The sequence below is a fragment of the Rattus norvegicus genome, chromosome 1 (genome assembly GCF_036323735.1).
Source record: "Rattus norvegicus strain BN/NHsdMcwi chromosome 1, GRCr8, whole genome shotgun sequence".
NCBI lineage: Eukaryota > Metazoa > Chordata > Mammalia > Rodentia > Muridae > Rattus > Rattus norvegicus.
Window position 1 is genome coordinate 43,029,647 of NC_086019.1, and position 13,657 is coordinate 43,043,303.

Genomic DNA, 13,657 nt, shown 5'->3' on the forward strand with positions numbered 1-13,657 from the left:
TCGGTCCCCAGCTCCGGAAAAAAAAAAAAAAGAACTAAAAAAAAAAAAAAAAGAAGAAGTCAATCTGGCCTCTGAAGAGCCAGAAACCGGTTCCTCTGCCTGATGGATGGGCAGATGCGACTGGAAGATGGGTGCCTGTCAAGCACCGCAGGGGAGCCTGAATCCTCGAGTCTTGGCAGTGCAGATCTTGGGGAGCAGTGTGTTAATATGGTAACCTGTGTGCTCTCCTCAGACACCGGGGCCTTCCAACACGGGACCAGGCACCCTTGATTCAGCAAAGCAGTAAAGAACCAGACTCTGCCCTCAGCTAACCATGTCCCCGAGTGCTTCCCTTGATAACTTGGCCTCTCACTTTGCTGGACATGGACCTGTGATCTGAGGACTTGGGGGATAGTCACAGATGATCATGAGTTCAAAATCATCCTGAGCCACATGAAACTCTATTTGAAAAAAAAAAAAAAGCAAAAAAGATAGATAGATAGATAGATAGATAGATAGATAGATAGATAGATAGATAGATAGATAGATAGATGATGGGTGGATGGTGGATGGATGGACGGACGGGTGGGTGGATGGATGGATGGATGGATGGATAGATAGATGGTAGATGGTCAGGTGAAGGCAAGTATCCATGTCAGAAGGCTCTGGAAGGTGGCTCAAGCTGGCTGTCATCCATGTGAAACACACAGTACCATTCCAAGGCAGTGATAGGGAAATGAGTAACGTGTCTAGGAAAGTCCAGAGGCCATGTGGTACTTGCTACCTTAGCAACCTTGACCATGTAACTTAACTTCTCTAGATCTCACTACCTCCCCTGTGTACCCTGGAAATAAGAAAAATACCTCTTCAAGGTGTTGAGAGAGTAAAATGGGTAACCCCCTCAGCTCTATGCCCAGTGCTAACCATAACAACACAGGAGTTCGTGTTGGAAGGAAAAGTAGATGCCTGTTAACTAAGGACTGGGCCTGGCCTCTAGTACAGTCTGTAGGCTTTTGCTTTGATAAAAATACATGCATGGGGCTTAGTGAGGAGGCAAGACCAGCCCCAGCAGAGGGGCTGATCTTGGGTTCTATATTGCAAATTAGACAAGCTTCGAAAACCATTGGTGGCTGCTCTGTGCTTGTGGGACCACAGGGGATGGTGAACGAGCTACATTCAGGGGGAGGTGACATGCTTTCTGTCTATATTTGATTTCTTTGCAGAGTGTGAAGTCAGGGGCAGGCCAACAGGGACGCCCGTGTCCATAACATAATGTTATATGTGACTGTAGTGAATAGCATGGTTGGTTTGTGTCAAGTGGACTGTAACATGATGAATCACTTCGTGAACTCTGCTCATGCACAGTGTTTTGTTTTCTCTTCCAGATGAGCACAATGCCAGGTCTGCCCACCCGACCCTGCTTTTACGATATAGACCTTGACACAGAAACAGAGCAAGTTAAAGGCTTGTTCTAATGGAATCGAACTCTCACAGGACTGGGCCAGGTGAGCTACTGTGGTTTGGGTCTTGTTGTCAACTCAAATGATAGCTTAGGCCATTTTTCTCGGGTTTGTTATAAATGTGTAAATTGTTTCCTAGGTCACTACATGTTCATTCCTAATAGCTGCCTGTGACTTGGGTCCCCTCCCAAGCTCAGACATGCCCTCTGTGTACCTGGATTGAATCCTATAGAAGTTGGATCGTGAATGTAAACTTGAGTGGGGTGGCTCTGGTTGTAACAAGGGCTGGTATCCACCTTCTTTTAAAACTGACTTCTACCTTATTACCCCACATCTGGGTACAAAGTTACAGTTGTGTTAGGAAAATCTTGGGTTTCTTTCCCAGGGCTGCAATAACAAAGTACCACAGCCTGGGTAGAACAGAGCTGTGACTTGCTGTCCTATAGGCTAGAAGTTCAGGGTCAAGGTATCAGTTGAGCAGGCACCCTATACCCTCTGAGGGGTGTCATGGCATAGTCACCACTGTGTACTTGTGTCCCTACTGTTTCTCTCTAACATGTCTGCCTATGGTTACTGGTCTCCTGAGCCCTTCCCTTGTCCTTTTTAGTTTGTATGTATATGTGGTATAACTGCTGGTTGTTTTCTAAGAGATTTGAGTTTTTGAGATGAGGTCTCAATAGCTCAGGCTGGTCTTGAACTCATGATCCATCCCCCTGCCCTACTTTCCCAAGTGCGACACTTACAAGTACCCACCACCACACCTAGCTCTTTGTCCTCTTCTAAGGATCCCAGGTAAATCAGATTCAGGCTCTGTAAGATTTTGGAGGAGGGGGAGACAAGGTTTCTCTGTGTAGCCCCAGAACTCTGTAGATCAGGCTGGTCTCAAACTCAGAGAGGCCCACCAGCCTCTGCCTCCCTAGTACTGAGATGAAAAACATGAACCACCACCACGGGCTTTAAAGACATCTTAACTTGATCATTCTGCCAAAGACCCTGTCTCCGAATGCAGTCTGTCACTGTCACAGGTGCCCGGGGATAGTGCTCCCACATACCTTTGGAGGAACATAATTACATAATTCATAATTCATAATTCTTGACTGGTTGGGACCCTGCTGCCTCTGGAAAGACACATACAGATGGACACAGGTCTTGAGAAAATGACTATACTTCTAATCTTCCTGCAGCTCCCAAACAGAAGTTGTGAAGGCTTGTAGCTCCCTTTATACCCCTAGATCAATGTATCCTCACTGTATTCCCAGATCCCAGTCTCCACCCCTCCACCCCAAACGTTCAACTCCATGCCTTAGCCCAGAAGCCCCTTTTCTTGGCATCAAACCCTCTTCTGGGCCTTTGGGTGGGTTTCTTTGACCTAAATACCCTTCAACACTTGTGTGTTGGGACCCTAAGTTCGAACTAAGATTTCTTTTCCTTTGATTGCAGCTAACAGTTTTATGGGGTTGAGGGAAGCTCATGCTTATGGAAATGAGAGGACAACCTCTGAGATCCTCAGGAGTTATCTAGAGTCTTGCTATTGTGCGCTCTCCTACTGACCTACAGCTTGCCTGAAGGCCAGGAAGCCCCGGGGTTACAAACACATATCACTATATCTGGAAATTATAGGTTCTGGGAATCAAACTCAGACCCTCATGCTTGCAAAGCAAGGACATTACTAATTGAGTCATATCCCAAGTCTCCTTGCTGTTTTGCAGTTAGGGAGGTTCCTTATTTGATTTTAGGGGTTTTTTTTCTATATGATTTTTTTTTTAATTAAATTAATGATGATCTGGACTCTGGTGCAAAAGATAAGTGAGGAGCCACTTAAATGGCCTCGTATAGAACTGAGGTGTGGAAATGCTGTGAGAAGGACGTAGGTGCCTGTGCATGTGTTTGTGCGTGCGTGCATGCGTTGCTGAGAAGTGGGAGCCACTGTGACACTCAGCCATGTGGTATATCTTCTTCATCTTCCCAGGATGCTGGGAAAAGAAAACCAAGAAGAAAATCAGATGAGTAGTTTAACAAAGGGATCCATGAACTTAACCTTTGGTAACAGTGCTATTTTTGGTCTTTTGTTGCGGCTCTCGTCTCCCAGCGAGGCCTTGGGAAAATAACAGTATTGTTTTAGACCACAAGTTGAACTTTTCACTAATTAATTTCTTTTCGTGTCAAGAATCCTATATATGGCATATCTGCCATTTGTCTCCAGAACAAGTATGTGCAAATCTCTCATCTCTAATGAATATTTTTTCAGACTTTTGACCAGTTTTCATCTGTTCTCCAAGTGGACCATATGAGCCCAGTTATACTTTAATTATTGTGGTTAAGATTGAGATAATGTCAGGGATGCTATACCAGTGCGTACACCTAAGTAAATTTCTTGTGACTTGTCACCTATACCTTCCCTGGCAAGCATCCTTCCAGATTTTTCACTGGAGATGAAGCAATCCAAGAATAGCCACACAAGCTTTAGTTAGCCCTAGCACTTTGACAGTGGAGGTAAGAGGGTCAGGATTTCAACGTCATCATCTTGGCTATGTAGTGAGTCTAGGTCACCCTGAGCTACACAAACCCTATCTTAGAAATAAGTAAGGAGCTGGAGGGATAGCTCAACAGAGGTCCTAAGTTTGGTTCTCAGCACCCATATCAGAGGGGATGAAAAAACACTTGTAATCTAACTCCAAAGGTCTACTGCCCTCTCGTGGATGGGATGGATGGACAGATGGACAGATGAACACACACACACACACACACACACACACACACACGAATCTTAAATTACATAACTAAAATGGATCAGGGTCTTTGGGAATGATCTTCTGGCATGTCATACTGCACTCAGCACCTCGCACTGCTGGTCTTAGCACAGCAGGTGTTGTCCCAGTAAATCAGAGGCTTCAGGAAGATCCTTCCTCTCCACATGGTCACAGAGGGATGGTGCCTGAGGGCAGTCTGCATCCCCAGTGCTTAGCACTCCTCTCTTAATCACCAGCATGTTACTGTTTTGCTACCCCAGTCAACTAGTGTAGGGATCCAGCCAGTGAGGTATTGTGTTTCAGGGCTGTGTCAACACAGACCCAGAGAGATCAACACACCACACAGCTACCAGCCACAGAAGCCAAGATCCAACCCAGGTTAGCCAGCTCACACAGTGTGACACAGCCTTACACCCCATTCCCTACATGAGCTTAGGCCCATTCCAAAAGATGGTATCAGCTGGTGAATAAGTGTTGGCTGTTTTAATAAAATAACAGAAGATAAGTATGTGGGTATTCAACCCAAAACTCTCGAGTTTATCAACACTCGGGGTAAAAGGGACCTCAGTGTAGGGGACAGCCTCTTACCTCACCCTCTCCTTAAATGGCATTGCTTCTCATCTATCTGACACTGAATGTGGAATGACTAAATACGATTGTAGGCATGCTGGGCAGTAGGTCAAAACCCATCATCATTTGACACTGCTGGAACAATTGAAAAGGGAACTGGTGGCCTCAGACAAAAGCTTTTTACAAAACCCACTCCTCCTTGGCTCCTGTAGACATCTGTTTTCCGTGACTCTCTGATGTGGCTGGCAGTCCAGAACCTCTTCTATCAATATGCAGAGAGGGCTGTGGCCGGTGAAGATGCATAAATAAAAGTGTTGGACCGTGTTCCAGCATCAGAAATATACACGCCTTGCCTTGTCAGATTTTAGTGGCACAGCAACATGGTGTTGAAAGCCTCAGCTGCAGCAAGGCACAGTGTGGTCACCGTCCTTACAGTGGGCACTTGCACCTGTGCCCCACTTGGAAACGAGGGATGCTAATGACTACTTTTGCTTCCTCCCCTTTCACACCCTTCCTGCCTCCCTCACTTTCCCTCCAGGAGACATCTGAGACTGAATGTGAACGTGAGATCCCAGGAGTCCCCAGGACTTGAGCTCAGCCACCTTGCTTTGTCCCAAGACTTCCCTGTAGCCCTTTTGCTATTGTTAGCATGAGCCATGACTCATTCTTTTGGATGTCACTAAATAGAAATCTTTCAAATAAGGTTTGGCCTCATGAAAATCATCCCATGCTTCAGTGTTTTGATACAAGGTGTTTGTGTTTCGTGGGGAGGGGTGCTGTGCTCCCCTCTATCCATCTGGGTTCTCATTCTCCACCTTGATCATATTTCTGAGCCTCCAAATGATCTGTACAAGAAAGTCCAACAACTTACTGAAGAACCAGGGCCGCCAACCCTCCAACCCGCTGTGCAATGTTTTATGTATTGGGAGCCACTATGGTCCCATTGTAGATGCTGGTATGTTGCCAGAAGTCTCTTTTGTAGAGTTGCACCTGTAGAAAGAAATACCATCTAAGCTCATTTCTTCCCTAATTTGCCTTTAGGGAGGAGAACTTCCAAGATACTCACTGATCAGAAATTACTTGAGTCAGGTAGCCACATGCATGCCTTCCCATGGACAAACCTGATCAACCCTAACTCCCATATCAAAGGGGAGCCCACAGTAACACCTCAGCCCTATGATTTGGGTTTTGGAAATTTATCTTTTTGCTCCACCACTACGTTAAGCACACATATATTCTTTTCCCTCTTCCAGGAAGTCCAAGGAAATAGTAGCCCTCACTACTTAAGCCTTTCTGGCATCTGATAACTATTGTGACTGAGTCTTCCATATCTAGGTTAGGTACCAACTGTGACCTTCTTAACTCCCCTTAAGAGGAACCTTGGGGCACAATACACTTACTGAAATGCTATATTTCGTAAATATTGGACTGGGCATGTAGCTCGATAGTAGACCACTTGCCCAGCATAAGCAAGGCCGCAGGCTCCATCTCAACATCACAGGTGCAGATTATTTCATATATTCCTCTTCTAAAGTATGTTCCCAGTGGGAAAACTGCAAGGTGTTTCTCCTTATAGAATTATTCTTATAATGATTTTTTGTTGTTGGTTTTGTCTTGTTTTTCAAGGCAGGGTTTCTCTGTCTAATAGCCCTGGCTGTCTTAGAACTGGATTTGTAGGCCAGGCTGACCTCAAACTCACAAAGATCCTCCCACGTGCTGGGATTAAAGGCGTGCACTGCCACATCAGGCTAATAATAATTCATTCTACATGAATGAATAATAATTCATTTCTACATTTTCATTAAATTTTACATTTTCACCTTAGCCCTCTTGTGTTTCCATCTATGATTAGACTTCTGTGGGGCCATTGCAGATGCTGTAGTGCATGCCTGTCATCCACATCTTGAGGAGGCTGAGGCAGGAAGGTTGCAAGTTCAAACCTGGGTTAACATTGCTCCCAGGTTTCACAAAAGAAACGTGGAAACATAGACTCTTCTATACCCAAACCACAGGGCACAAGGGCAGTGGCTTAGCCAGCCAATCTTCCAGTCTACACCTCAGCAAACAATTCTTACAGTGCTGAAGGTATGCCCAGCCCAGAAGCAGGCCCCTTTGCCCAGCCATGCCTTCCCTCCTCAGGATTCTCTGGTCACTACAGTGAGGCTGCTGTGTCCCTGGGTGAAGAGCCAGGGCCTGCACCAGACAGCCCTCTTAATGTGACATGTTTTCTTTCTGTTCGTGGTTGTTATACTTGCTGTGTTTCTGTTTTCTGTTTACTTGCCTGACTTGGACTCTGGTGTTGGGGGGTATTTGAAGTTCTGTCCTCCTCTCCATCACTGTCTTCTGTCTTTAAGCTGCCTGGGCATCTCCCTGTCTCCAGACTGTGCAGTTATCTGTGGGAGGCAAATCTACCCAGTTTCAGCAGAGTGAACTCTCTTGGCCCACAAATAAACCCCTCTGCATGTAAACTCAGATGAAAGGCTACATACTGGCGTTTACATTTTTCCTGGAGTGGGAGCATGTTTTCTTCTGGGACTTGGTTGTTTTGCTTGGTTATTGTTTTTCAGATATAGTCTGGTCACTTTCTCTTTCTAAAAGATCGCAGAGAACTGGGCATGTGGAACATGTCTGAAATGACACAGCTTCAGAGGTGGAGGCAGGGGAATTGGGATGACAGCGTAGACTGTAGCAGCTTCAGGGAGAGCCCGAGTTAAGTGAAACCCTATCAAAAAAAAAAAAAAGATAAATGAATACACTTTAAAAAGTTAGAGGATTTAAGTTCTGCTGAAAGTTATAACATTGAGAAAAGGCAACAGATCATCCAAGTCCTGCTTCTATTAATTCCCATGTATCCCACATGTAGTCTTATAACTTGCTCTCTATGCTCTCCGTATTGAACAGGAGGAGAAATCCAAAGCAACCAGATTGTTACTCTAAAACCTGTAATAGTCAGTCCCTGGATCCTGCATAATATATAGATCCAAAATCTGCAACTCATAGAAACTGTGGAATGTCTGGGAAAGTGAAGAGGCTGCCTTGTGAGATGACACTGATGTGGTTGTGGAGCGCTACCTCCAAGTCTCACTGTGTCTTTGTGTGGGGGTCCACTTATATGTGCATTTATACACGCATGTGGACGTGGAGTAGAAGACTACTTCTGGTCTTGTTCTTCGGCTGATATACTAGTTTTTTGACACAGTCTCTTATTGAATTAGACAACTTAGTAGGCAAGGCTGGCTGGCGAGGAAACTCCAGGGACCCATGCGCATCTGCCCTGATTCTCATTTCCCACACAGAAAACAGCTCACACACGAATCCCAGCCTCGACTTGTGAATGCAGCCCTTTCTCCACTCTTGGATTTTTCTTTAAAACCACAACACAAATATGAGTTTAACACCAGAGGAAGAGGCAACTTGGCTTTGATACTTTTTCTCCTCCTGTTTTTCAGAGTCTTCAAACAAAAAGGTCTCTCCTTGCCTTTTTGCTGCAGTTGGAGAAGAAAATGAATTTTGAAATCTGCTTGTTATGCAATGCTGGAGAAATCCTGAGACAGGCCAAAGACTGCTTTCCTCATGCAAGATGAATTCTGCTTCCAGCCAAGCGGTGTTCAACAGAGGGACCTGCACCACATCTGGAAGGAGCAAAGTTACTCTCGGTTCCGATAGCGTTTACACCATTTCTGCTGCTTTTACTTTAGAAAGTTTATTTTATGGAGGCTAGGGGATTGCAGGAGTGTGAACTAAAAACTAATGTTTCCTTCTGTGGGGTTTCCTCTTTCAGCTTTTTAGCTCTCCCTTCCCTCACCTGTGTTGGGGATGGGAGGCCAGGCCTCGGATTGCACTGTCCAGCACTGTGCTGCCAAGCCAGTTTTTGTCTTTGAACTGGAAATAAAAGTATTTCTAGAAAACCACCCTAGCAATGTCCAGCGAATCAGACCACTCAACAGATGTCACTGTCCTTGTGAAGCGGTGGGGTTGTCACGTGGCACATTTGTGGAGGAGATTGCAAGTGCATTTGGAGCTTTATAAATGACGAGAAAACAATCATGTTGAGAAAAATGTCAAGGCAGCTGAGACTGTGGAAGGCTGGCTGGTCTCTTGGAACAAGGTACACTACCTCTCCACAATGACAGTCGGGTCTTAGTCACTTTACCTAACCGAGCTTGTGAGTTTCTTCCACTCTGAATGAATCTCAATGGCCATTCAACTTTCTGAGCCCACAAGGGTAGGAGAGTGCCTCTTAAAGGTCAGGTGTTTGGCAAATGTTTTTCCTTTGGCCCAAATGAATCCAAAACAGGGAACGTTCTATGACCCGTTCCCTACTTTTTGACCCTTCCTTGTTCCTCTCATTTCCCCTCTTACAATGATATAAAATTATGTAAAACTTAAAACAAAACCAAGGATTCAGAAACAAACAATAAGTAATTGTCCTCAAAGCAATATAAGTAAAATTGTCACCATAAATATCCTAAATATCCCCAGGCACATCCTGCGGGATCCTTCCTGTATCCCTTTACGATACCCATTCCAGTGACCCTGCTCAGCTCATAATGTGTCTTTATGTACCAGTTTTGCTTATTTCAAAACACTGTTTGAAAACCAAAAGGCCCACTCAGTCAGTGCCTTTCCCAAGTAATTTTGCTTAGTGATTCTAAGGTGTCCTTCCATGTCTCTGCCCTTTTTTGGGGAGCCCACCTCTCCAGAGTCACACTTACCCTGTATTCTCAATAGCTGCACCCATGTGATAATAAGTTCTCTACAGAATGCACCCAGAAAACAGCAGCTCATGGTGAGCTCATGTTTAAGGAGTCCCAGTCACAGCCTTCCCCAACTCCCTGCACACAATATGGCCGCCACCTGCTGTTATGCCTTCCCTGCTATGTGGACTGTGTTCCCTTCAACTGTAAGCCAATATAAATCCTTTTTCCCCCCCCTTAGGTTCCTTTGTAAGGAATTTAGTCACAAGGGCAAAAGATACCTCTAATCCAATCTCCTATATAGAAAAACAGTTTGGAGTCAGATTGAAAAGCTGAGCAAAATGTCCATAACTTACCAATTTCCAAAAAACAGGTTAGTGTCCACAGGCCTGGGCAACCAACACTGGGCACCACAGAAGGGTCAGAGTAAACTAAACTGTGCCTGCTCCCAAAAGGCAAGATCCCCAACTTCTTATCAGCTGTGTGTGGGGGTGCTGTCACAGGTAGTCCATGTTCTTTTTTTTTTTTTTAAGATTTATTTATTTATTGTATATACTGTAGACACTGCAGCTGTCTTCAGACACACCAGAAGAGGGCATCGGATCTCATTACAGATGGTTGTGAGCCACCATGTGGTTGCTGGGAATTGAACTCAGGACCTCTGGAAGAGCAGTCGGGGCTCTTAACCACTGAGCCATCTCTCCAGCCCGGTAGTCCATGTTCTAAACAGAACACATGCATGTAAGACAGACAGAGATGGCTTTTCCAAGGGGCCATTTGTTATAACGACTGCTTGACCTTCCTTAACATTTGCTTCCTGAAATGGAAGAAAAGATGTCACAAATCAGAGCGAGACCTCCGTTGCGCCTTCAAGTTGAAAACTAAATCAAATCTGAAGCAAGGTCTCCCTCCTGTGATCTTAGCTTTCCTCCTGTTCTTCTTTCTCTGTGATACTTAAACCTTAGGCAGTTCCACAGGTCCAGAGTATCCAAACTTAGCATTGCCTCCCTGAGTCCAAGGTTATGAGTGCTCTGTTTTAGCTACAGTGGTCTGTTCCATGAGGCAGCAGTAACTGATCAGGCCCTGTGTGTTTAAGCTGTTTGCCACCAATGTGGTGAGTGAACATGAATAATCTCTCTGGACTATTAACAGCAGAACCTTCCCCCCAAACACTTGGGCTAATGTTTACATTTATAGGAGCTTTACAAGCATTGCATTAGAAAAGGTGGTTCTGAGACCATCTTTATTAGAATTACCAGAGCTCCTTTTTTAAAGTGTAGCTTTTTCTGGGGATGTGGCTCAGCTGGTAGTGTGCCTGCCAACCCATTCTGGAAGCCCTGAGCTCCATCCTCAGTACCACACAAAACCAACTCTCAAGAGTAGAGATGGGAGAATCAGGAGTTCAAGGTCAACTTCAGCAAGTTTAAGGCTAGCCAGGGCTACATGAGACTATCTCAAAGATAGATAGATAGATAGATAGATAGATAGATAGATAGATAGATAGATAGATAGATAGGCAGACAGACAGACAGACAGATGGATGAAGCTTTCCTCCATATGCTCCTGGGGATTTTTATTTTTAACATGTTTACTAGATGATTATTCTCCAAGCTGAGGATTAAGGATTAACCTGACCTCCCCTTCGCATCATCACTGAGCCAGCACAATACTAAACACACGAGAGGTCTAAGTAAATACTCCCTGAAAGGTTGAATGGTCACCAATGGTAGCAATGTCTGGCCCAGTGCCACCCCTCTGATAGATGTCCCTGTTACAGCCTTGTCCCTTTCTCCCTCCCCTTCAGAGCAAGTAACTCAAATGATTCCCCGGGCTTTCTTCTCTAGGCTACCAAGTCCCCCGAGTCTAATTCTTCTACATGTGTTTGGCACAGGGATTCACTCTGTAGACCAGGCTAGCCTGCAACCTGAGATTCTCCTGCCCCTGCCTTCCACTGTTGCCCATACCCAGCTCCTGGTTTACTTATGTGGCCCCTTAGGAAGATGTATTTGACAGCAATGGAGAGATGAGGTCATACAAGTTCCGTATCTCCCATCCCCCCATCTCCGAAGCTTGTCTAACAAGCCACCAAGAGCTGAGTACACACTCAGACAGGACATCAACAGAGCTGGGAGGATAACAGAAATAAGGCTGAGGAAAGACTCCCCAGAGATGGCTCTAGAACCCACGAAGTGAGTAGCAGGAGCTCTCTCAAAAATCGGAGGCAAGCAAGGCTTCGTGCCTACCTGTCAGAGGATTCCCTCCAGGTTTTGAGTTCATTTTTATAAAAATCATATTCTGGTAACATGAAATGGACAGACAGTCTAGCTGGGCCTCTTAAGTATCCATGTCATGATTAAGATTAGACTTACAGCAGATTTGTTCCAAAAATGGACCTGTGCCCGTCTCTGTTTTGGGACAGTTGAGCTCAGAGGAGAGCGCAGGAGCACTCTGCCCTTGCCTGAGGTTACAGTGTTTATGTAACAAATCAGCTCAACTTAAATATTTCTCATTGCGCGGTCAGGGCTGCAGACCTCTGCCCAGCACATCAATGTGAATGTCACATGTTTATGCAGCCCTGTGTGGGCATCTATGTTTATGCAAAAGGACCCGGAGAGTTCAAAACCAGTTAATATCTTCAAGCATGCATCACGCTGCTTGCGTGCTCGCTGTAAAGATGGTAAAGAGACAATTTCTCAAAACCGCCAGACTGAGTCTGTTTGCACGCACATGCTTAAGAGCAGAGCCATTTAATGAATGTGTGCTTGGCAAAGTCTTACAATTAAGGCATTTTTCTTCCTCGATAATTGCCTAGGTCCTGATAATTCTCCTCTAAGTCAGTCTCCTGACAAGGCCCCGCCTTGATAGAGACAATGTGTACCAGACAAAGAGCAGAGACAGACTCGGTGAGAGAACATACAGGCTCTCCTGGGTTCAGGACAAGCCAACTACAGAAATGCTTTCCAATTTCAGTATGGAGTTTGGAGCCAAAGGAGTTTACAGGGACCAGGGGAAGAAGAGCACTCAGCACAACAACCCCTCCTGCTGAGTTTCAGATGCATTTAGGGCCTCCTTTTAAGATCTGAGTTCCCAGAATATCCCAAGGACCCACCAACCTCAAAAGTGAGCGCAGATATTATTCCAAAGTCGAAGAGAAATTATTTTTAAATTATTCATGCTACCTAGCTCATCATTAGGACAGATAATTGAAGTAACTGTAAATATGTATAAACAGACGTTGACAGGAAGGGACTCATCCACAGCAAACTGCAGATGGACAGAGAAACCCACTTAAGTGCTACATAATTAGGGAGGCCTAGAGCCAAGGATGGGGGGAGGTCACTGGGGAGACTGTCGCTGGGGAGAGCTGGGACAAAGGTGGGACAAAGGTGGGACCCTGGAGAGGGACCTGCTGGTGGAGCAGGGGCTGCGAGTGCAAGCAAGGGAGCCAGGCTGGTGCAGGGAGAAAGCCGTGTGCAGGGGGTTCTGGCTTCTGACAGTTCCGAACTGAGGGAGAAGTGACAGATAGGGCCTCTTGACAAAAAGCAAGTGCACGCTGCAGGAGACATCTCAGCTGTCCAGCCTGGACTGGCTGCACTGCAGAGCTCTACAAAGGTTCTCCAGAGAAATGGCTGGCTGCCCTTGCTCTGCCGTGTAGTGTATGGACTTGGTATTTCAGATCACCAGTGCGGAGCACGGTGAATACTCCCAACCCAAAGAACGGAGAGTGGTTGTGTGTGTGTACATGTGGCGTGTGTGCATGCATGTGGTTTGTTTGTTTGTTTTTCAAGACAGGAGTTCCTTATATCTTGAAACTCACTGTGCAAACCAGGCAGGCCTTGAACTCAGACATCCATCTGCCTCTACCTCTGGAGTGCTGGGATTAAAGGTGAGCACCAGGGTTGGGGATTTAGCTCAGTGGTAGAGCGCTTGCCTAGCAAGCGCAAGGTCCTGGGTTCGATCCCCAGCTCCGAAAAAAAGAAAAAGAAAAAAATGAATAAATAAAGGTGAGCACCAAGACTGCCTAGATTACTTAAAAGGTTTTTTTCTTAATTAATTTTTAAAGCTAATGTGTTCCACGTTGCTAAAGTTTTTTAAGTTCATAAACATAAGTCATATAGATAAATGTCAGCGGTGGCTATCCCTGTGATAGCCCTACTGCTACAGATGGAAGAGAAGGTGGGGACAGGGGTAGACTGGTCAT

At 45.4% G+C, this 13,657-nt stretch overlaps 1 protein-coding gene across 1 annotated transcript in view; it reads left to right on the top strand.

Moving 5' to 3' along the window:
• Positions 1 to 8,667, top strand: part of Mthfd1l (methylenetetrahydrofolate dehydrogenase (NADP+ dependent) 1-like) — a 188,890-nt gene extending 180,223 nt beyond the window's left edge. Inside the window, exons 27-28 of the mRNA NM_001108462.2 lie at positions 1,365 to 1,484; positions 8,209 to 8,667. Of these exons, the coding sequence (NP_001101932.2) occupies positions 1,365 to 1,454 (90 nt within the window). The 3' untranslated portion in view covers positions 1,455 to 1,484; positions 8,209 to 8,667. The remainder of the gene's footprint in view (positions 1 to 1,364; positions 1,485 to 8,208) is intronic.
• The last annotated feature ends 4,990 nt before the right edge of the window (positions 8,668 to 13,657 follow it).